The sequence below is a fragment of the Colossoma macropomum genome, unplaced genomic scaffold (genome assembly GCF_904425465.1).
Source record: "Colossoma macropomum unplaced genomic scaffold, Colossoma_macropomum, whole genome shotgun sequence".
NCBI lineage: Eukaryota > Metazoa > Chordata > Actinopteri > Characiformes > Serrasalmidae > Colossoma > Colossoma macropomum.
Genome location: NW_023494787.1, coordinates 24,031,062 through 24,054,888, shown reverse-complemented (window position 1 = coordinate 24,054,888; position 23,827 = coordinate 24,031,062). Strand labels below are relative to the sequence as shown.

Below are 23,827 nucleotides of genomic sequence, written 5' to 3'. Positions count from 1 at the left end.
ACAGAAATGTAACACCACAGACACTGTGTAACACCAGAACAGAAATGTAACACCACTGACACTGTGTAACACCAGAACAGAAATGTAACACCACTGACACTGCGTAACACCAGAACAGAAATGTAACACCACTGACACTGTGTAACACTAGAACAGAAATGTAACACCGCTGACACTGTGTAACACTAGAACAGAAATGTAACACCACTGACACTGCGTAACACCAGAACAGAAATGTAACACCACTGACACTGCGTAACACCAGAACAGAAATGTAACACCACAGACACTGCGTAACACCAGAACAGAAATGTAACACCACTGACACTGCGTAACACCAGAACAGAAATGTAACACCACTGACACTGCGTAACACCAGAACAGAAATGTAACACCACTGACACTGTATAACACTAGAGCAGAAATGTAACACCGCTGACACTGCGTAACACCAGAACAGAAATGTAACACCACTGACACTGTATAACACTAGAGCAGAAATGTAACACCACTGACACTGCGTAAAACTACAGCAGAAATGTAACAACACTGACACTGTGTAACACTAGAACAGAAATATAACACCACTGACACTGCGTAACACCAGAACAGAAATGTAACACCACTGACACTGCGTAACACCAGAACAGAAATGTAACACCGCTGACACTGCGTAACACCAGAACAGAAATGTAACACCACTGACACTGCGTAACACCAGAACAGAAATGTAACACCACTGACACTGCGTAAAACTACAGCAGAAATGTAACAACACTGACACTGTGTAACACTAGAGTAGAAATGTACAACCTCAAATCAAAAACAGTTGGGATGGTATAGAAAATGCAAATAAAAAAGAAAGCAGTGATTTCTAAAAATTCACTTCTACTTTTGTTTCCTTGCAGACAGTATGAACACAAAATATTTCATGTTCTGTCTGGTCAACTTCATTTGATTTGTAATTGTACATCCATTCCTGCCATTCAGGCATAGAAAAAAGTAGGGACGGGGGCAATTTAGGGCTAGCAAAGAGGTAAAATAATTAACGAATGATGTGATTTGAAATAAGTAAGAAATTTCTTACTTACTCAGGATTAATTTGGCAAACCTTTCTCAAGCACTACAATACATAGTTACATCCACAAATACCAGTTAAAACTTCACTGTGCCAGAGTGTAACACCAAAACAGAAATGCAGCATCATTGACACTGTGTAACACCAAAACAGAACTGTGACAGCACAGCTGTCTTACCATAAACTAATGTGCAGATTACCCTGTGTGTCTTTAACATGCATAATGGCTGACGTGCAGGAAATGTAGCATTGCTTAAAATTGCTAAATTAGTAATTACAAATCATTGCAATTCATTTTTAGACTGTACTTTATACTGTACTTTTAGAAAATATTACACCAGTGACGGGCTGTATTTTTTGTAATGTTAAGTGCAACAGAAAAATTTGATGGGGGGGGGGTGTAAATCAACGTCCCCACCGTATTTAAATTATTAAAGCTAAAATATCAAACATCTTTTAATATGTTCCAGAAAATACAGACAAAATAAAGACAAAAATATTTGGGACAAAAATGTAACATTTGAAAACGTATGAACATGCAAAAAAGACACCTCCTATTCTAATATGAAGGTTTTGACCCTTTAAGCATTGAGCTGCCCTGAAAATTCACTTAAAGTATTTACAATGTAGCGTTACTAAATTTGGTGGTAGCTAGACAAAGACTACAAAAAGAACCACATAAAAAACATAATTCATGTGAGAAATGCATACCAAGATCATCTGAATATAACCAAAAATAATTTTTGAATTTTAACTCCAGCAAGACTGGGACCCAATCTGCCACCATGTACAGATAATGACCCGTTTCTTACTTACTCGCTTACTTATTGATTTGTTAGTGAAGTCAAAGTGAATTACTTGTCATTTGTTACACATTTATAAATGGTGTAATTCGCTCCTCTGAGCGGTTTCAATCCGTTTGTCTGTAAACATCATTCTGCCCGTTTAAATGAACCTCAGGGCGGGAGCAGAGGACGGCGCCATTTTGTTTGTTTTACCCAGACTGTATCGTAGGAGGAGGAGGGCTGAGAGTGGGAGAGGGAAAGAGAGAGTGGGAGAGGGAGAGAGAAGGAGAGAGAGGGAGAGATACCGTTGCGTACGTCTGCCAAATAAGGAAAGCTACGATAGGAGCGTTTTGTGTAAGTAACGTTGAGTAAAAACAAACGGTTTGACTCAGCAGCGCGCATTTAGACTGTACACTCATACTGGAATTACACTGTACTGCTGTTCGGCCGTTAGCTAACGTTCGCTACCCTCTCGCCGCCGACTGACTGGCACGGAGCGACTGGTTCACTGCTTAGCTAGCAAAGCTAGCCCAGTCACAGGGTGGATTATTACATTAAGTACTTATTTATTAGTGTTAATATTCGTAGGTACAGTGGCTCTTTCAAAACGCGCACGTGAAAATACTGAAAACGTATAGGCTGACGTTAATGCGGCAAAGAGGTTGTGGATCTTTCTAGTACGTCTAGTACTGCTAAGTTAACATTATAGTCGTGCAACAGCCTAAACAACTGCATATGATACCATCTGTTTTTTCCTCTAAGTAGGGGTATTATTACTTAATAGTCTGGAGCCCAAGGAAAATTTTTGTTGACGATTTACAAGTAGTGCAGTCAGTTATGAAAACCGCTGTTTTCATTATCAGGCAAGTATGATGCAGTCAGTGTCCCAGGCCTTAATGTTGCTGCTGTGCTTGACAGGTTGTCAGTCACTCCCTCTCAGAGTGCAGTCTGTCAGTAGCTGGGCAGAGACGTTACCTTTGACTGTTTTTGGCTCTGCCTTCTAGATCCTTGGATTTGATATGAAACCATGACAAAGTGTAGAATGTTTTATTTTATATTTTATTTTTTATAAGTAAATGTGTATGTATATTGGGTAATCTATATGTAGAAGCCTTTATCCAGTTAATTATGTCAGTTTCTCATAAGTAAACAGAGTAAGTAGATGGATCACCATAAATGAAAACTGTCTGCAACTGTGTCTGTGTCCCATAAACATCACTGTCTTTGTTCCTGTTGATGCTCTTCGAGGCCTGTAAGGCAAGCATTTTTATTCCTGCTTGATTCAGGGGTTTTTTTTGCCTCCACACTTGTCTCACTGTGTAAAATGCATGCTCAGTGGAGTTCTGGCCAGGTGATTGACTTGTCCAGTCAGGAAAATCAAAGTTTTTTTGGCTCAGAAAAACTCCATTACTGCTTTAGTAGCAGACCTGTGCTTTGGGTCATTGTTTGACCTGCTGCAGGGTGAAGCCCAGTCCAGTAAGTTTTGATGTATTTGGTTAGATCTGATAACACATGCCTGTACAATTCAGAATTCATCAAGAGTAACCTGAATAGATGCTCATTTTCAGTATGACCGATTTCTTTTCTTTAGAAGTTTGCTGTTCACGAATAAGCATAATACTCATTTGATATGGATGGTTGCAGAAGTCAGGAAGGTTTTAATGCTTAATTGCTGGTTGTATTGCAAGTATAAACTGGCTACACTGAATAGAAGTTTGGTTTTTGAATCAGGTTACATTTTGGCTCATCCTCGTTTCATTCCTTCTTTAACCCTGTCATTGATTCAATGGATTAATGTTCCACATAAGTACAAAGCCTTTTTATCACATGAAAGACTTTACCTTTGCTCAGAGCTGGTTCAATACCTATGAACACAAACACTTGTCATCCACTGGTTATCTCTGTTTAGCTTTGTTAATGATCAGAGGCCTCAAATCATCAACTGTCTCACATAACATCTGTCTCTGAATTGCAGGTTTGCCGTCCCTCGCCACCTCACTTGTGAGAAGGTGCTGGGACGATGTTTTACGCCCACTTTGTGCTCAGCAAACGTGGGCCGCTGGCCAAAATCTGGCTGGCGGCCCACTGGGATAAGAAGCTGACCAAGGCACATGTGTTTGAGTGCAACCTGGAGAGTAGTGTGGAGAGTATCATCTCTCCAAAGGTGAGGTTGGAGTAGTTCGTAAAATTGTAAAATACAGAATGTTAGTCAAATCAGACTTAACTGCAGTTAGATATGGTAGTAACAGATTAATAACTTCATACATAGCTTGCAGCAGTTTTTTTTTCTTCACACTGTTTTTTGGTTTAGGTAAAAATGGCTCTGCGCACATCTGGTCACTTACTTCTGGGTGTTGTGCGGATCTACCACAGAAAAGCCAAGTACCTCCTTGCTGACTGCAATGAGGCTTTCATTAAGATCAAAATGGCCTTTCGTCCAGGTATGAGATATTTCAGGAGAAAACCTAAAGTCTTACATTGAGTTCACAAAAGACAATAATTAAATGTTATCTGTCTCCAAATTCGCATAGTCCTTGACAGATGGTCTGTTCATACTGCAGCATGATCAGAAACAAAAAGTCTGTGCATGCGTTATAATTAAAGACTATTGTGCAACATCTCAACAGGAACTCTTTAAGTTATGCATTCTGAATATAATTGTTGGTTGAGGATGTTTATCTGATTAGACCCTGTTTATTTCATGTGGTCTGTGTAGAGTTTCTTTTTTTGCATACGTAACACTTGTATTTCATATTTTCCAGAGGGTTCTCATTTGTGGTGCATTTGTTGTCAGTATCCTATGAGCATGAGGCATACTCTGTAAAACCTTGACTTCAGAGATGTTGTGCTAGTTTACTTTAAAGTTTCCTTTTGACGCAGGGGTGGTGGATCTGCCTGAGGAGAACCGAGAAGCTGCCTATAATGCCATCACCTTACCTGAGGAGTTCCATGATTTTGACCAGCCTCTGCCTGACTTGGAGTGAGTGTTTTGTCCCACCTCTAGCAACTTTGAGGTCAACTGTGCTTGTATATATAATCCTGGCAAAAAAAAAATGTATTGAGAAGAATTTTATCAGTTTGCTGATGCATCTCAGTTATGTTGTTTTTTTGTCATGCATTTTGTCATTAAATTTATTTGCTGGAGACTTTTTTGTTTTTTCCATTTTCCATTCAACCCTTAAAATTTGTCTGTGTTATTTATTCCAGCGATATTGATGTTGCCCAGCAGTTTACCCTGAATCAGTCTCGTGTGGAGGAAATCACAATGCGAGAGGAGGTGGGCAACTTGAATTTGCTGCAAGAAAATGATTTTGGTAAGGGACTTTTTCATTCATCCTTTTTAAAGTAGTTGTCATGTGCTGGGGACCGAAAGTACACTTTTATATTGCAGTATAATTTTTCTCTCCTGAAAGGAGTTTTAAAACACTTCAGCTGTGATTGTGGAGTGGCTAACTGGAGACAGTCAAGTTCATAAAACAGGAATGATTTCTGTTCCACAGCTGATTTTGGAATGGATGACCGAGAGATGATGCGAGAGGAGAGTGCATTTGAGGTGGACATTATCCACGGAGCTTCTGCTTCCAACCTGCTGCTTGAGCCAGAGTCTGGCAGTGGGCAGATGACTGATAAGTCCAACCACCTGGAGTACGACCAGTACAAAGATGATTTTGGAGACAACCCTATGGAGAGCAGTGAGGGTGGCATGCTGGGTAAGTGGGCCATATGTTAAATATTTCTACAGATGGAATTATGCAGTAATAAGTAGTTTGTGATTGTGAGTCATAGTTTTAGCTGTAGCCTGCTGTTTTTCTGCTTCTAGTGGACAAGCTCCTTAGTAATGAGGATGGGGGTGGCATTTTTGATGACCCTCCTGCCATTACTGAGAGCGTCATGATGCCTCAGGATCATGGTGGAGATGACGATGACGACTTTGACAACCTGTCCCGTAAGACATCTAAACTATATTTTGTACTGAATTGTGTTTAATGTCTTCTATTACAACAGCAGTTGAGAATGTAACGGGTGGATATATTGTGTATAGCAGCGGGAGGTCCAGACAGTCCAGACTCTGGGCCCGTGGAGCCGCTCCCAACCATGACCGACCAGACGGAGCAGACCACCCTGGTGCACAACGAGGAGGAGGCTTTCGCCCTAGAGCCAATTGACATCACAGGTCAGCTTGGTGGGACCATAGTGTCTGATAGACCAAAGACCAAAGTAGTCTGTGTGTGTAGTGAAAAATCAAAGTACTCAATAAGACGAGTGTTAGGGTCTACCTAAAAATAAACATTGTGGCCACGTGTGGATCAAGGAATGTCGAAGATACATCAGCAAAATTAGTGTTTGTCAGCATTCTGTTAATAGCAGTTTATTCATGATTGTCATGAGTACTGTAAATAGAAATTTGCACATTATTTCTGAGATATACCTCACAACCTCTTCCCCATTGTTTTTTTGTCTCAGTGAAGGAAACCAAAGCTAAGAGGAAGAGGAAATTGATTGTGGACAGTGTGAAGGAGTTGGACAGTAAGACTATCCGGGCTCAGCTGAGTGACTACTCAGACATTGTCACTACTCTGGACCTGGCTCCCCCTACAAAGAAGCTGATGATGTGGAAGGAGACAGGAGGGGTAGAGAAGCTATTCTCCTTGCCCGCTCAGCCTCTCTGGAATAGCCGGCTGCTTAAGGTTAGGATGAGTCTAGAGAAAGAGCTAGAACTACTAAAGGACAAACTCAAGGATTAGAGTAATATAAGTGACAGGGAGCATCGTCTCTCTCACGAAATTTGTTAAGGGATTTTTTTGTCTTGCATTATTATCTGCCTTATTGAATTGTATAATATGTTAGCACAAGAAATTCTGATTTTGAGGATGGTAAATTGTAAAGTCTATTGGCAAATTGTAAAGTCTAAAAAAGGGCTCTGAATTGCCTCTGAAGTTTGTGCTTTACCGTTGCAGATGTTCACACGGTGCCTGACCCCTCTTGTGCCAGAAGAGCTGAGGAAGAGGAGGAAGGGTGGCGAGGCGGACAGCCTGGACGAGTTCCTCAAAGACCTGGAGAATCCTGAGGTGCCCAGAGAGGAGGCACAGACACAGCAGAGAGACATTATTGGTAAGAAACCAGCTGGCTTTTCTCTCATTAAGCTGCTATCCACCAGCATATTTATGGCTATTTACTGACCTCATTGTGAAGTGATACTTCATATTTCAGTTTTAAATTAAACTATGTTGAAGAACACACTGACAACACAGTGACAAAACTGTTAACAGGCTCATGTTGGCTCTGAGTTAAGCTGAACTTTATCTGGTTTACAGTATTTGCTAAAAAATAACTTTGGTATGATTTCTAATGATAATCAAGTCACAGAAAAATGTTGAGATAAATTAGCTAACAAGTCAGCTTTTAACTTAGCTGCTAACAGTTTACTTGATAAATGAGTCAAGATTAAACAGGACTGTACAGCACTCACGTTTGTGATTAAAACATTCTGTGTAAAAAAATGGAATGCACTTATTTACATTGAGTATCTAAATGATTTCTCTGATTCCCTGATTAATGTTATTATGAATTCCAGAAACCTTTTTTGTTTGCTTTAAATTGGCCAACATTCATCTTTTTCAATTCTCATACATGTATGTATGCACTGAACATATTGTAAAGCCAGTTTATTTTTGAAAAGAAAACGTTTTTAGTGTACTTTTCTATGTGCTTCTAAATTTTCCTTTGCGTTACTGAACCTTCTTTTTCTGTTGGGATAAGTGTTACGGATGCAACCAGGTAGCCTGAGCTGAAAGTTTGATGCACATAGCAACAATAACTTAGGGCGTTGTCACAAACGATCAGTTGGCCCTGATTTCCATGTGGAATGTATGGCTTAGTTCCTCTCTGTCAGTATAGTGCTGGCTGACCTAGCAGTGCTGGCCAGTCATAAGTTTCTGCCCATTCACAAGCACAGACACTGCTCTCCTCCAAATATGTTTACCTGCCCTGCAGTGTTGCATGAGCTAGCAGTTTGAAAACACTGGCTTCATCTGTCTGAGAGAAAACATGTGTTTGCCTTCACTCTCCCAGACTGGCTGGTGCTGTATTATAGGGGAGATTGAGACAGCTGGTAGCAATTGGCGACTGCTGACATGTTAGTGAAAATTGATACCTTCTGATGGGTAGTGCCTCATTCATTCACAGTATTGCAAACAAGGTGCTAGACGGCTAGACAAATCCAGGTGGTAATTTCTTAAAGCAGCCAGAACATCTGAAATGCAAGACAATTGAAGCATTTGCAATTATTGTAAAACCAGTGTACACAATTTTAAGGTTTGTCTCTGTAAGATTACTCTGATGCTGTAATGCAGAGTTGTATTAAACATTAACCAAAGTGTATACCAAATATGTAAGTGCATTTTTCCTCATGAAACATACCTGAACTAATGCTCTCCTTGTGCTGGCTTGTGTGCCTTTAGACCAGACCATACTGGAGGAGCCGAGCGTGTTGCAGGCCTCTGCCATGGAGGGCAGTCGTACCACCTTGGACGAGTCGGTCATGCCTCCTCCCTCTGGCCACCGCGGTCAGAAACGAAAGGCACAGGACACAGAGCCTGCCTTACCCGTGAGTTCCACATCTGCCTTTCAGATCTGTTCTGGAGGAAGAACTCCCAGTCTCTTAGGCTTTGTTCACACTGCAGTTTCAAGTCTTCTACCTCGGATCTTTACTGAAAATCTACGAACATGTATATTAACAAATATACAAAGTAAGAATGTGTTCTTTTAATGTCTGTATTATGATGGCAGTGAGCACAGCGTCCCAGTTACGTACAATCCATGCAATTATATCTTATCTGGTTAAACTGAGTTGCATATGCAGAAATTGAAACAATATACAAATGAATTGACTTTTTGCCATTCAGACTACAGAAAATCTATCTGAGACATAATCTCTCAGGCATTTTTAAAGTTATGGTTTTCATTAAAAAAATTTTGTCAGTTCCAAACCTGTACTTTGCAGTTAATGAACTTTCCAGTGTCAGTTATTAATTCAGATACGACATTACATTGCAGCTGATTGCTGTGTGTTTATGTGTGTTTGTGTGTGTTTGTATAGATGCTGGAGGATGACCGTTCCTCTATCGTGTCAACGCGACTCAACATGCAACAAGTGGAGCTCCCTCCAGAAGAGCCTCCTAACATCTCGCAGCTCATTCCCGAGCTCGACCTTCTTGGAGAGAAGAGCAAAGAGAAGAAAGATGATGAGGATGATGAAGAAGTGAGCATAATTTCTACGTTAAAAATTTAGTTACTCCTCCAGTCTCAGTAGAAAAGTGACACTTTTTTTTACCCATACAGTTTGCCTATCTTTGGTAGTTTGGCTATTATTTTATCCTGCAGCACTGCTATCTTAATAGGAAGATGAGTGCTTTTTTCAGATGGAAGGTGTCATGTAGTGGAATCTCAAGATCTCTTAGGACAATTCTTGGTTGTCGGATTAGATTGAAACGTGTGCCTTTGTGCTTTGCAGGAGGAGGAGGGCCAGGGTGGTGACCAGGACCAGGAGGAGAGGAGATGGAATAAGAGAACCCAGCAGATGCTACATGGCCTGCAGGTATGGCTGGAGTTTGTCTACATTCTGTGGAGAATGAGCCAAATCACCTAAAGAAAGAATATTTCACACAGGCCTTTGAGCCGCTGCATGAGAAGATACACATGAAGAATAATGTAAATTTATTTTTGATTCAGAGATGTCTTTTAACTCTTAGTGATATCAAGAGTGAGAATCACATTTGGACCAAGAAGAGTTCCAAAACACCAATAAACACCTCTAGCTAAAACAATATACCACAGTCTCACAATCAGTGTTTAACTAACCGTGTATGGTGTAGTATTTTCTGAAATATTTTTCAAGCCTCATCTAGCCAGATAAATTTGTAGAGACACAACAGGTTAAAAATGAGATGTTTATTTGTTTATTTCTCAAAATTTCCCATAATGTTCAGGCCCCTTTGATTTTGAACATAAGGACACTTTTTCAGTTCTGTTTTAATTTCTTTAATTGCCTTATGTTCCCTTTCAAAATGTAATTGACTTTAAATCCCCAGATGTCTGTAAATTCCATTCATTTCCTTTCTCTTCATACGTGCTCTGTACAGAGGGTGATTGCCAAGACTGGAGCAGAATCAATCAGCCTGCTAGACCTTTGCAAGAACAACAACAAGAAGCAAGCAGCAGCCAAGTTCTACAGCTTTTTGGTGCTGAAGAAGCAGCAGGCAGTGGAGCTAAACCAGGCTGAGCCCTACAGTGACATCATCGCCACTCCTGGCCCCAGATTTCACATCATATAGACTACCACTCCATACAGTCAAGTGACATTACACTGGCAGGTTTTATTCTTTTATTGTTTTTGTTTGTATATGATGTTATGTTGATGTCCATGTGTGTTTTAATGCAACCTACATGTGCTGCCTGTCTCTCAAGTAGAAGATGGATTTTTATGTCAGACCAGATTTTGGATCTCTTATTTTATAGAATCGTGTTGCAGTCACATTGCATAACTGTGGACACCGCAGAGCAACAGTAGTTTGTGGCTTTCAGCACTCATTTGAAAAATGATGCTTTTTAACTTTAAAGAGGTTTCATTCTGCGTCCTTTCTAAGAAGTATTCACTAATGATCATTTTTTTCATCTAACATTTCTAATTTATGTTTTTGTGAATGGACTAAGTCCACTCATTTTGCATGCTCCAAATAGAATATGTTGCCTGACATGAAATGTTTTTTTTGTGCATTCATATTAAACTGATGGTCCTCTGCATAAGCTATCAAGTAACAACTTAAGTGCTCCAGAATAATAATAATGGGATGAATACTGAAAGTATAGAGTCCAGTCAGGAAAGAAGAATAAAATGTGGGTTGATTTACCTGACTTAGAAGCTGTCCATGTCAGTAACAATGGAGCATGTTTTTCTTATAAGGTTTACATGGAAATGGTCATTGGCCCAGAGTTCTCAGAGCATGAATGTTATAAACATGCACCAAAGGGCAGCTTCGAATTTGTCATCCAGACAAAGCTGAAATGAGACTGATTGTTATTTACTGTGATATGCATTAGTTTAATGCTCTATTGATATTGTGCCATTTGTTTTAAACATGTTACTAACCCATATCCATTGTGCAAGCACTCTGGAAAAATACATTGTTGTTTTTGTCATCTGTTGCTAGCCTTACATATGAAAAGCCCGAACATTTTAAAAATGTTACAGAAATGACAACTGTTTGTTTTTATATTCTACCTTATGTGATATATGTAATCATGTCCTGTTACAGTACATCTTTTATTCAGACTTGCCTTGTAAGCTTCCATTCTGTTTATATGAAAACTGTTGAAAATACTAAGTATTACTGTCACTTTTTGTTATTGATATGCCTGTAGCCCTGAACTGATACATATGTGTTATCTAATTTTTGTAATAAAATGTTGGAAAGAAACAATGACTGTGTAATTGAGGTGTTAGCTGGAGTTTATCCTTTATTTTTATTTAATTAAAAATATTTAATTTTTAACAAAGAAAAGAAAATAAGTAGGCTTGAGAACTGCATTAAATGCCAGAATTCTGTGCCAATGTTATTTCTCCATAATACATTAACGTGTTAACATTTTTGTGTATATAAAACAATAATAACAAGAATCCTGTCAAAAGTATGTGGCCACCTGACTGTCAAATCAATTTCAGCTTGTTCCAAAACCATGGCCATTAACATGGAGAAGGCTTTCCACACGATTTTGGAGGGTGTCTGGGAATTCATGTCCTTTCAATCAAAAGTGCATTTGTGAAGTCAGGCACTGATGTTGGATGAGAAGGCCTAGCTCACAATCAACGTTCCAACATTGGTGTCAGGGCTCCGTGCAGCCCACTGGAGTACCACGACACCAGACTCGTCAAGCCATGTTCTTATGGACAGCGGTACAGTCACGCTGAAACAGGAAAGAGCCTTCCCCAAACGGATGCCACAAAGTTGGAAGTATGTAGTTGTTTAATTTGTTTTGGTTAGCTGTAGCGTTAACTTAACACTTCACTGTAACTAAAGGGCCGAGCCCAAACCCTGAAAAACAGCCCCAGATCATTATCCCTCCTCCACCAAACTTTACTGATGGCAATATGCATTTCGTTTTCCTGGCACTCGCTTAAACAAGATTCGTCCATCAGACTGCCAGATAGTGAAGCATGTTTCTTCACTCCACAGAACACGTTACCACTGCTCCAGAGTCCAGTGGTGGCACGCTGTACATCGCTCCAGCCGACACTTGGCATTGTGCTTAGCAATCTTGGGCTTGTGTACAGCTGCTGGGACATGGAAACCCATTTCAAGAAGCTTATAACACACAGTTATTGTGCTGATGTTGCTTCCAGAGACAGTTTGGAACTCTGTAGTGAGTGATTCAATAGAGGATAGCGGAGGATAGGTGATTTTTATGCACTGTGAGTTTGCATGGTCTACGGCTTCATGGATAAGCTGTTGTTGCTCCTAGTCACTTCCACTGCACAACAATAGCACGTACAGTTGACAGGGGCAGATCTAGCAGGACAGAAATTTAATGAACTGACTTGTGACAAAAGTGGCATCCTACAACAGTGCCATGCTTAACGTTGCTGAGGTCTTCAGTACGACCCATTCTACTGCCAGTGTTTGTCTATGGAGATTGCATAGCTATGTGCTTGACTTTTCACCCATTTGCGATCAGTGTGGCTGAAACACCTGAACTCAATAATTAGGAGGGGTGTCCGCATACTTTGCAACATACTTTAGCTGTATCAGTCTCAATTATACACAAGTAGTATATTAAAGCAGATTCCATTAATATTAAGAAAATTTGATGAGGTTCATAGATCAGGTTCAACTCCACTCTCTGTCCGATGTAAACCGTGATGGGAAGAGTTGGATCAAACTTCACCCCCTGCACTTTTCAACCAGCAAACCAGAGCGCAAGAATCAAATAGGCAATCAGAGAGCAGTATTCAATGAGCCAATCAGCACACAGGACCAACCAGCCAGTCAGAGTGCAGGATTAAACCAGCCAATCAGACTGTGAGATTCAACTGGCTAATCGGAGTGCAGTGTTCAACCAGCCAATTAGATTGCAGGTTTCGAAAGCCAATCACAGTGCAGGACTCAACTAGCCATCCAGATTGCATAATTCAAGTAGCCAATCTCAACTAAGACAAGACTCAAACAACCAATTAAAGGGCAGGTTTCAAATAACAAGTCAGAGCTTGAGATTCAAGCAGCCAAGCAGATTCAATCAGCAGATTCAATCAAATAGAGCACAGAACTGAAACACCTCAGACTGTGGGATTCAGGTATCTAACCAGATTACAGTACTGAAGAAACCAATCAGAATGCAGGACTCAACCAGCCAATCAGACTGCAAAAGTGATCTCACTCAATCAAAGTGGCCAATCAAAATGCAGGACTCGACCCAAACAGGCCGTCAGACTGCAAGATTCAAGTAGCCATTTAAAATGCAGGATTCAAATAGACAATCAGAGTACAGCTTAAACTATCCAATCACACTGCAGGATTCAAGTAATCAGTCAGGAGTCCAACAGCCAATCAGATTGCAGGATTCAAGTTGTGTAAACGTTTATAGCTGATCAAAGATTTTCTAGGCTTGTTGTTTAATGTAGTGGGCACTCCAGTGCAGTAGAGGGCGATGTGCACTACATACTGGTCTGTATGTTCACAGATGTCGGAGAGTAAACACTTGTCCGGCATGGCGAGTGACAGCATGAACCAAAGAGGAGGTGTACAGAGTCCGTGAGACTGAGTTTGGGAGCCGCCGGCAGAAACCGTGAGATTCAGTTTCTGACCCATTAGACCCATTTAATCCAGGTCAGCAGTGCTCTTTATATCGCTGATTACAACCAGCTGTCGCGAGTGAGCCTGATCGTGTGAGATCACTCTCGGGGGTCTCGTTAAGTGGGTTAGTCATGTTTGTTTGTTGGCGCTGTGTGCGCGTGCTGCGCTCAGCCCTGCTGTGTGTTCAGCCTTCAGTCACACCGGTCTCACCTTTGCCTGCTGGAGCTGCTGACCTCCGTTACAGGTCCACAACATCCAGCCACAGTTCGGCATCTCTGCTTCCTCAGATGCTCTCAGTGAGCCCCAGGGAGAGATGGGAGTCTTGTGGCGTTCGGTACCTCACTGACCCACAGAAGAGTGTCTCACCACACGGTCAGACGAGCAGCAGTGTCCTTAAGCAAAGCAAGGGTGAAACCGCACCAGGAGAGGCCTTTAAACTGCACAGATCAGTGTCTTTTCCTGCGGCTCAGACGTTGATCGGTGTGTAGCCTTTTCTTTAAAGAATGTCCTATAATACGTATTATTTTTCACACTGTAGTCATTCAGAGTCTTATAATAATTGATTACTTTCTCATATTAATGAGCATTTTTTCCATAATTATGACTTAGTATTTTTATAGACAATACAAAACTTAGTATTTTATTAGACAATAATTCATTAATGAGCTGCTAAGTCATAATTATGAAAAAGTAAGTAATAATTATGAAATTTTAAGTCATAAATAAGAGATTGTAAATTACAGTCATGACATAAGTCATTATTATGAAATAGTATGTCAGAATTATGGACTGCAAAGGCATAATTAAGTTACTAAGTCATAGTTATGAGATATGATCTCATAATTATGAGACGCTATGTCATAATTATGAGGTGCTAAATAATAAATAATAATAAGAACTTTATTATTATGACTTACTAAATACACTATATTGCCAAAAGTATTCACTCACCCATCCAAATCATTGAATTCAGGTGTTCCAATCACTTCCATGGAAAAAGGTGTATAAAACCGAGCACCTAGGCATTCAGACTGCTTCTACAAACATTTGTGAAAGAATGAGTCGCTCTCAGGAGCTCAGTGAATTCCAGTGTGGTACCGTGATAGGATGCCACCTGTGCAAGTCCAGTTGCGAAATTTCCTCACTACTAAATATTCCGCCATCAACTGTCAGTGGTAGTATAACAAAGTGGAAGCGATTGGGAAAGACAGCAACTCGGCCACGAAGTGGTAGGCCACGTAAAATGACAGCGGGGTCAGCAGATGCTGAGGCGCATAGTGCGCAGAGGTCGCCAACTTTCTGCAGAGCCAATCACTACAGACCTCCAAACTTCATGTGGCCTTCAGATTAGCTCAAAAACAGTGCAGAGAGCTTGATGGAATGGGTTTCCATGGCCGAGCAGCTGCATCCAAGCCTTACATCACCAAGCATAATGCAAAGCGTCGAATGCAGTGGTGTAAAGCACGCCGCCACTGGACTCTAGAGCAGTGAAGACGTGTTCTCTGGGGTGACGAATCACGCTCCTCCGTCTGGCAATCTGATGGACGAGTCTGGGTTTGGCGGTTGCCCGGAGAACGGTACCTGGTATCAGGAGTTGGGCTCGGACCCTTAGTTCCAGTGAAAGGAACTCTTAATGCTTCAGCAGACCAAGAGATTTTGGACAATTTCATGCTCCCAACTTTGTGGGAACAGTTTGGGGATGGCCCCTTTCTGTTCCAGCATGACTGCACAACAGTGCACAAAGCAAGGTCCATAAAGACATGGATGAGCGCGTTTGGTGTGAAAGAACTTGACTGGCTTGCACAGAGTCCTCAACCCGATAGAACACCTTTGGGATGAATTAGAGCGGAGACTGTGAGCCAGGCCTTCTCGTCCAACATCAGTGTCTGACCTCACAAATGCGCTTCTGGAAGAATGGTCAAAAATTCCCATAAACTCACTCCTAAACTATGTGGAAAGTCTTCCCAGAAGAGTTGAAGCTGTTATAGCTGCAAAGAGTGGACCAACATCATATTAAACCCTTTGAATTAAGAATGGGATGTCACTCAAGTTCATATGCGTGTGAAGGCAGACGAGTGAATACTTTTGGCAATATTGTAGCTATGTATGGGCTTCCGTAGATTTTTTTTTTTTTACATGTGATTCTTTGTTGTTCAGATTCTTACGTGTACATGCCCCTCATCACCATTTGCCTTAAAAGACACATTATGAAAAAAAAAAAATTTAAATTATTTAAATAAAATAATTCAACATAGCTCCTAAACACTAATAATGTTTAACATGTCCATCCAGTCTGCAGTCCATGCAGTCCACATATGTAAACTAAGCTGTAAAAACAGCCTGTTTTGTCTTCCTTGTTTTTATGATGTCACTAAACATTTTTACATATATCCACCTATTTGGCCTACAACAGTATAGCCCACCTATTCACACTGAAGTCACAAGCAGTGTTTTAGCCTGGACTGCTTTTTGAATGACGCACAATACAGGTCAGTCAGTCAGGGGAGAGGTCAAATACACATATCCTTCTTGAAAGCACACTGTATAAATATATAATGAACTCATAAATGGACCTCAAAGTAGAAAATAAAATTCCAGAAAACATATAGGATGTGGGCCCTTTAAACCTGTCACTGTGTTTTGCTATGATATTTCATGACCTGATCGTGTGTATAGATTTGGATGCAGTGCCATGTCCATCTCCATTTGAGGAGATCAGTGAGGAGGATGCCATACAGATCGCTGTTCCTTCTGACCTGCCCCCTGTTACATTTACCCTGAGGGATTACGTGGACAAATCAGAAACGTTAAGACGACTTGTTGAGCTAGGTATGTCTTTTTGGTGTTTATGTTCATTTTAATTGTTGTGAACTGCTCCATGTGTTACCGTAGCTGTGATGTCTTCCAGGCGTCGATCTGTCAAAACTAGAGCAGCGGCCTAATGTGGGCTCCATGCTGGTGAGACTGGACTTCCAAGCAGATGTGGCACCACGACTCTTATTCCTGAAAGACCTGGGAGTTGAAGACTCTCAGCTAGGCCTGCTGCTCACCAAAAACCCCTTTATACTCACAGAGAGCTTGGAAAATCTGCAGGCCAGGTCAGTGGAGATTGCATAGTATGCTCTAGACAAGTGGTCCAATCGTAATGCTCTCTGCTTTGTTCTGCTATTAATCCATCTTTTTTTGTGCAGTTACTCATGCTGTCGGTTATTTCACTTCTTATGCTAAAGGGCCTCATATCTGACGTCAAAGAAGTTCAGTTCAGAGTCAGTTGCTGCCATGGTGAGCAAAGCTCCATATCTGCTCAACTTCAGCGTTAAGAGGCTGGACAACCGGCTGGGATTTTTTCAAGAGCAGTTGGGTCTCAGTGCTCAAAAAGTAAGGATTAACTTTGTGCATTTTGATTTTCTGAATGTATTTGGTCACATTAAATGTGCACATTGCACTTTTTAGTACTCAGTGTTGTTATAACAAAATCTCTATTCTAACACTACCAAAAAAAGCTGGTCTTCTGCTGCTACTGAAATTCTGATTGCAGCTTTAACTTCAGTCAACACTTTGTGCCAGAACATACACTGTTTGTCCAAATGTATCCAGACACTGCATTCTCTGGGGCGATGGAGCAACAACTAATATATTTGGGACGAATCATCCAACATCATTACATGACCTCACAAATGCTCTTGTGACTGAATGCAATCAAATCCTCAGAGCTATGTTCCAACATCTAGTGTAAAGCCTTCCCAGAGGAGGAGAGGCTGTCACTGCAGCAAAGGAAAAACTAATAACTTCAATTTCAGAAGAAATTAATCACTGAAAATTCTTTGTAGTCTGAGTTTGGATCCAGGAATCTGTGCCTTAGTGTATTTTACTCGTAATTATGTTTGAGTATTCACTTCTTCTGACTATTAACACATAAAGAGCTCTTTATATAGATGTGTGTAAATGCTTATCATGTGCTTTCAGACACGAGATGTTGTGACTCGTCTGCCTAGATTACTGTGTGGCAGTTTAGAACCAATAAAGGAAAACCTGAAGGTACAGTGCATTACTTATTTTAAATATGAGCCATTGCTGTAAACCTTTACATTTTCAAGTTTCTCTTTTATTTTTGCTGAGATTGTTATATTGAATACGCTTTTTCATGCAGGTATGTGAACTAGAGTTTGGCTTTCGGAAAAATGAAATCCAGCACATCGTCACAAAGGTTCCAAAAGTCCTAACGGCTAATAAGAGGAAATTGACACAAGTGTTTGACTTCATCCATAATATTATGGGCGTTCCTCATTCCCTGATTGCAAACTTCCCACAGGTATGTTACTACTGTAACACCTCCCCACCAACCCCACCATTTTTTTTAAACGAAGGGTTTAAACCAGGTTTTCATTCCAACAAAACAGGAGCACATCTGACTAACTGTTGAAGACTGAGACCAGTTCAATAAATGGGGTAGAATCATGTGTGCTGCTGTTCAATTGGAATGAAAACCTGCAGCCACACCTGCCCTCTGTGGATAACATTGGTTCCCCTGGTTTAAAAAAAAAGTGAGACAGACTGACAATAGCTTGTAGTAACAACATGTTTTATGAGGCATGGTGCCTTTGTGCATTATTTCTCATTTTTTATTCTTTTAATATAAAATATTTAAATCCATTTGTTGGAAAGAGAAGATAGCACAGTGAGATCCAAATGTGGATCCAAATGTATGTGTGCTTTAGTAGCAAATAAGGGTAGTAAGCATATTGACATCTCTTTTTTCTGACTTTCATCAGGTCCTGAATGCTAAATTTCTTCGTATAAGAGAGCGACACTTGTTCCTTGAGTACTTAGGACGAGCTCACTATGATCCAGGTCATCCCAACTACGTCTCTCTGGAGCGCCTGGTGGCTCTGCCTGATGAGACCTTCTGCTCTGAAGTGGCTTTAGCTTCTCTTGATGATTTTGAACGATTTCAGAAAACTTTGTAAAAACTAAATAAATAAAAGAGGTGTTGCTGATGTATTTTTGTGTTGTCAACCTGTTGTCTATTTCATTGTCAGGCATGTCTTCATATAAAAGACCATTGAAGTCATTCAAGTATTTTTGTATGAACATATGAAAATTATAATAAACTGACCAACAAGAAACTGCTGAAGCTTTTATCTCTGTTTGACCAGGATTTCTTTTGGAAAGCCCCACAACTCAGAATGAGCAGGAAATGAGCTGGAACATCAGAGATCTGAGCTGCTTAGTAGTGTAAACTGAGAACTGGCACACTGATACTTCAAATCCTGGTGTTTCTTTTTCAGTCCTTACATAATGAATCTTTTGTGAGAGATTATGTATGTACCTTTCTAATCAAAGAAATATGTATTTGATGCTTTAGTGGTATTGCCAATCCTTAGAGTGAACTATTGCACTGTTCAGGTCTCTGTAAAACAGCAAGTCTCTTTAAATCACAGACTGAATCTCAAATAGCTCCCTGCTTGTAACCACTGTCTAGAGGTCGACTGTTAGTCTTGTTTTATTTCGCTGTAACGTACAAAGAAGAAAAGGGGGGTGGGGAATCACATCACACATCGGTGTACTGAACATAACCCCAAGTGTCCTAAGCGTTGTACAGTGTACTGAACATAACATGAAATGCCTTGGTCTGATGTCCCTCTTGGCATCATCTGAAAGGAGAAATATAGTATTGATCTTTTTAAAAAGATGCTGGTTCAGTAGGTAGAATTCAGTAGCTCGAAACAGAGAAATCTGTTCCACACTCCACCACAGTCGGCGCTTCGGCACGTAACCGTTTTTTAGCCAGGTGCCCAGAAGAGGGCGATAATGCAACACGTTGGCTCTGACGCGCCTAAAAGCCAAAGAAGAAGAAGAACTCGGTCCCTAATCCCGACGTAGTGCACTATGATGTCATGAGAACCAATGCATTTACATATCTGCCCGTTTGGCATACAATAATTTAGCCCCATCCATTCACTTGGAAGTTATAAGGAGTGCTTCAGCCTGGACTACCAACCCCCACCCCAAGTAAGGCACAGTACAGGGTGGCTAATCAGAGCACAGGTCATTTGTATATGTCTTAAAGGCACAATAACAAAAAAACAGTATGTTTAATTATAAATGATAAAGAGAAATTGTGCCTACATTTAACTGTCTGCTTGTACTTTCTATTTACCCTTGTGGGAATGATGGACGTGATCTTAAGGGCCACTCTGTTACTGCATTAGCTCCAGTGTGCTTTATTTAGAGAAGCAAAGGATCAAGTCAAAATACATGTAACAGAACTTGCCCAGAAATCATTGAGATCTGTAAGTGTAAGTTAGGACATTTTGTGCACTATAAGTCCAGCAAGGGATTGTGAACAAGTGTCTGAATCCCGAATGGCTCTTGTTGCACATTATTTTAAACAGCCCATATCATAGAAAACATGTTAACATAAAAGTTAAACAGTTTTAAGTTGTAAATGTTCCACTCACTCACTAGTGCAGATATGGAAACTAAGCTGAACAGCCCGTTTTGAATTCAGTGTTTTTGTGATGTCATGAAAACCAACACATCTGCATATATCCACCAATTCAGCCTAGATCCGTTTAGCCCTGTCCATTCACAGTGAAGTTATAAGGAGTGGTTCAGTCCAGACTGCTTTTTGAATGAGGCACAATACAAGGCGGCCAGTCAGAACAGAGGTCACTTACATGTTAGTCATGAAGGCAGTGACAAAAACAGCCTGTTTCATTTTAAGGGGCGATGAAAGGTTGAAAAATGGTCATATAAATACGAATTATAGCAGTTTAGGTACACAAAATTACACAAATGTTACGAGTGAACCACGCGGAAAAAATAGAAGAGAAATAAAATAGGGGCCCTTTGAGACCTACGTTGTGCACTACGTAGGGAGAAGGAAGCGATTTAGGATTCAGCCACAGTGATTCCACGCGCGCGCACCCAGTCCGCTACCATTGGTCGCTGACGGCACTGTCACAGCACCCACAGTGCTTTGCTGCTCTCCCCGACATTGAACATGGCGTCGAAGGCACCAGGTAAAAAACTGAGTTATTTGTAAGTAGTTTTCGTTAAACACCGGTAGAACGGGGTTTGTTTGATATCGTCCGGAAGGCGGGCGCAGTCTCAGCTCGTTCGGTCCGGTTTCTGTGTCTGTATGTGTTTCCGCCGTGTCTCCTTGGTCCTGAGCGCCGTGTCCTCTACACTGTGCACTCCGTCCTTACAGCAGCCGCAGATCCGCTCTCAGCTCAGCTCACTTCAGTAGACGAACATGACAATGTAACGAGGCGCCAGAATGTAAGTGCTGCAGTATTTAAGGTGGAACGGAGAACTCGAACAAGAAGATCACGAATAAGAAGACTTGAGCTTCGTCTTTCTGCCAACGCCTGGCTACCTCGGTAGCTGGAGCTAACACTTTAAACCGTGTCTGGATGCGTTTTTTGAAACTGCGAATTATTTTTTTCAGTATTATTGTTATATTGTTATTGTAACTAATTAGTTGTAAATAGTTGTTGCTAATGAAATAATTTCTGCTGACATGACTGTCAGTGTATTCTGTGAAAGGTTAGCAGCACGTTTACACATATCCTTCTTACCCCAAGTGTCCTAAGCGTTGTATAGTGTTTCAGCCATGTTGTAGCAGTGTTTAAATTCTCAAAAGTAAATATTTAATTCTCCAGTCACTTCACTACAGAGCAAGCGCTTTGTAGTGAATAGTGAATGTGTTAACAACTGTTCTGAAGACAGCCTGTGTCACCCAAAGAGATTTTGAGTGACACAGATTTCCAGTACTTGGCTACTTTAGAACTGGATTTCCTGTGCCAAGTTAAAGAAGCAAACTCCTGACACCAAACATGTAGGTTGAAAATTTGACCAAAATTCTCTTTGTCTGTGAACCATTCCTTCAAGTTCTTTAGTGTTTATTAGGTTATTCGATCTTTCTGTGACCCTGAAATCAGGGTATTTATCTACGCTTTTTCGAGTCTGTCTAATAAGTATTTTATTAAGAATCTTCCTCACACAGTTCAGTGTGTATAGATTTGGTCTTTTCTTCATTGAAGTGTCCCTTAATGTTTCTCAGCTGGGTCACATCTTGATCTCTGTTTGAAACATTATTTCTGCTTTCTTCTTTTAAAACAGTGGCTAGCGGCAGGCTTTTGCTGGGCTTCAGGAAGTGGTACTACAATGCGTGCGGGTTCAACAAGCTTGGTCAGTAAGGTTCTCACCTATAAAACCTATTAGTGTTAATGTTCGTAACTGCTGTCCAGGGTCACAGTATGGATAATCAGGTGTGGTTGCAGTATGGATAATAATGTCATTTCATACCGTTCAGGCCTAATGCGAGATGACACTATCTATGAGGACAGTGATGTGAAGGAGGCTGTCCGTCGCCTTCCAGAGCGAGTCTACAATGACCGCATGTTCCGCATCAAGAGGGCCCTTGATCTGTCCATGAAGCAACAGATTCTTCCTAAAACTCAGTGGACAAAATTTGAGGAGGTAAGGAGCATGTCTATGTCTCAGGGACTACTTGTAGATTGGTTCAGTTAAATTCTGTTTTGTTGGTCTTTGGCACTTGGTTTTATCAAAATCATCTGGTTGAAGTGCTTGAGAGAGCAGGAAAAATGCGAACCGTGTGACCCTTCCGTTAGGGATTGCCTAACTTATGCTTTACTATTGACAGGGATTTTGGCCCACTGTAGACTTTCTCTTTCTAATTGCGTTTTAAAAGGGCATATTTTATTTTCCTTGCTTTTTTTATTAAAAAAGTTTGATGTACGTAATCATCAAGTTCCGAAACACACCATTAACTCCCCAGTCCATACATGGAAAGTATGCTGGAAACAGCCTGATTTGAATTTGGTGTTTTTGTGATGTCATGAGAACCAATGCATTTACATATCTGCCCATTTGGCATACAATAATTTAGCCCCATCCATTCCCGTGGAAGCCCCCCCCAAGTACTGGGTGGCTAATCAGAGCACAGGTCATTTGTATATGTCAGTCTTAAAGGCACAGTAACGAAGAACAGTATTTTTAATTATAAGGGATAAAGAGAGGTTGTAAATTTGTCATGTAAAATTATACTTTTGGTACAAAAATGTTACACATGGAGCTATGGGGGGAAATGCACAAAAATGTAGGATTCTTGCCTACATTTAACTGTCTGCTTGTACTTTCTATTTACCCTTGTGGGAATGATGGACGTGATCTTAAGGGCCACTCTGTTACTGCATTAGCTCCAGTGTGCTTTATTTAGAGAAGCAAAGGATCAAGTCAAAATACATGTAACAGAACTTGCCAGAAATCATTGAGATCTGATGCCCTTTTCAAGCCTGAAAAACAAACTGACAAAGCTGTTTATAATCCTGAGCAATGAAACACCTAAAATACCGTATGTAGCGGAACTATGACAATTTGTAACGTTCTAACTGGGATTTACATAGCAAGCTACTCCATCTCTTGCTTTACTGTGCTGGCTACCTAAGCTACAGGCTGCATAGCTAGCAATAATTAAAAAAAAAAAAGAAGGAGAGAACAAAATGGTTCTAAACCTGACGTTTAAACCAGACAAACAAAGTATTCACAAAGTTTGTTATGTTCAAACCTCTTAGAAATAGTTTGCATTACAGTTACGAGGGCAATTGTCTTACTTACTTAAAAATCCATTTGTTTTTGGTACTCTTCTCCCCTTTAAGTGGCACCTTGTATAACATACGTTTGCATTTCTGAGTGGTGAGGATAAGTCGTTGAGGGCATGTTGAAAACAGTATTGAAAAGAGGGGCTTGTGTTCATCCCAAGCAAGCTTTAGGAAGTGTTTACTACTTGGATGTAAGTATAGGAAGAACCCCACAGTAATCAGGACTGAAAATTGCACTTTGTGTGTCTGTCTATCCTGTAGGATGTGCATTACCTTGATCCCTATTTGAAAGAAGTTATCCGTGAAAGAAAAGAGAGGGAAGAGTGGCAGAAGAAATAAGATGCACAGGAGGAGGTGAAAGCTCCTGCTCTTTGGTGTATTATCCGCTTTCTTGTATTTAAGATAATGTTTATCAATTGTGAAGTCCATGTACTTATTAAAAATTCCTTTCTGACAAGTTTTCTCATTTGTTTGTGTTTTTTCCACATA

The 23,827-nt window shown here is 40.6% G+C and overlaps 3 protein-coding genes across 5 annotated transcripts; all 3 read left to right on the top strand.

Moving 5' to 3' along the window:
- The first annotated feature begins 2,082 nt into the window (after positions 1 to 2,082).
- On the top strand, positions 2,083 to 11,336 carry rad21b (RAD21 cohesin complex component b). The gene is made up of 14 exons (XM_036566608.1): positions 2,083 to 2,217; positions 3,839 to 4,027; positions 4,175 to 4,304; positions 4,744 to 4,843; positions 5,071 to 5,177; positions 5,364 to 5,573; positions 5,684 to 5,809; positions 5,906 to 6,037; positions 6,328 to 6,551; positions 6,822 to 6,975; positions 8,325 to 8,470; positions 8,963 to 9,124; positions 9,377 to 9,460; positions 10,005 to 11,336. The coding sequence occupies exons 2-14, from the start codon at positions 3,884 to 3,886 to the stop codon at positions 10,194 to 10,196; spliced, it is 1,911 nt and encodes a 636-aa protein (XP_036422501.1). The 5' UTR covers positions 2,083 to 2,217; positions 3,839 to 3,883; the 3' UTR covers positions 10,197 to 11,336.
- A 2,256-nt stretch (positions 11,337 to 13,592) lies between these two features.
- mterf3 (mitochondrial transcription termination factor 3) lies at positions 13,593 to 18,850 on the top strand. 3 transcript variants are annotated; one of them, XM_036566606.1, is made up of 8 exons: positions 13,599 to 13,701; positions 13,997 to 14,189; positions 16,386 to 16,538; positions 16,618 to 16,807; positions 16,940 to 17,087; positions 17,676 to 17,747; positions 17,860 to 18,021; positions 18,482 to 18,850. In XM_036566606.1, exons 2-8 carry the CDS (start codon positions 13,997 to 13,999, stop codon positions 18,674 to 18,676), a joined length of 1,113 nt encoding a protein of 370 aa, XP_036422499.1. In that variant the 5' UTR covers positions 13,599 to 13,701; the 3' UTR covers positions 18,677 to 18,850. The 3 variants fall into 3 exon arrangements, with proteins under 3 accessions (XP_036422497.1, XP_036422499.1, XP_036422500.1); XM_036566604.1 differs by having other exon boundaries at positions 13,593 to 14,189; XM_036566607.1 differs by lacking the exon at positions 13,997 to 14,189.
- Positions 18,851 to 20,620: 1,770 nt separating this feature from the next.
- LOC118805643 (cytochrome b-c1 complex subunit 7) lies at positions 20,621 to 23,795 on the top strand. Its single transcript, XM_036566603.1, has 4 exons — positions 20,621 to 20,734; positions 21,837 to 21,905; positions 22,030 to 22,196; positions 23,600 to 23,795. The coding sequence occupies exons 1-4, from the start codon at positions 20,716 to 20,718 to the stop codon at positions 23,675 to 23,677; spliced, it is 333 nt and encodes a 110-aa protein (XP_036422496.1). The 5' UTR covers positions 20,621 to 20,715; the 3' UTR covers positions 23,678 to 23,795.
- The last annotated feature ends 32 nt before the right edge of the window (positions 23,796 to 23,827 follow it).

What these genes read in the sequence shown, in the direction of transcription:
- LOC118805643 (XM_036566603.1), top strand. An exon ending in GTGCGGGTTCAACAAGCTTG is followed by an intron (nt 21,906 to 22,029) that starts GTCAGTAAGGTT and finishes CATACCGTTCAG; the next exon opens with GCCTAATGCGAGATGACACT. An exon ending in AGTGGACAAAATTTGAGGAG is followed by an intron (nt 22,197 to 23,599) that starts GTAAGGAGCATG and finishes TCTATCCTGTAG; the next exon opens with GATGTGCATTACCTTGATCC.
- mterf3 (XM_036566604.1), top strand. Translation starts at nt 13,841, where the DNA reads ATGTTTGTTTGTTGGCGCTGTGTGCGCGTGCTGCGCTCAGCCCTGCTG. An exon ending in TGCGGCTCAGACGTTGATCG is followed by an intron (nt 14,190 to 16,385) that starts GTGTGTAGCCTT and finishes TCGTGTGTATAG; the next exon opens with ATTTGGATGCAGTGCCATGT. An exon ending in AAGACGACTTGTTGAGCTAG is followed by an intron (nt 16,539 to 16,617) that starts GTATGTCTTTTT and finishes GATGTCTTCCAG; the next exon opens with GCGTCGATCTGTCAAAACTA.
- rad21b (XM_036566608.1), top strand. Translation starts at nt 3,884, where the DNA reads ATGTTTTACGCCCACTTTGTGCTCAGCAAACGTGGGCCGCTGGCCAAA. An exon ending in GCTGCAAGAAAATGATTTTG is followed by an intron (nt 5,178 to 5,363) that starts GTAAGGGACTTT and finishes TCTGTTCCACAG; the next exon opens with CTGATTTTGGAATGGATGAC. An exon ending in CAGTGAGGGTGGCATGCTGG is followed by an intron (nt 5,574 to 5,683) that starts GTAAGTGGGCCA and finishes TTCTGCTTCTAG; the next exon opens with TGGACAAGCTCCTTAGTAAT.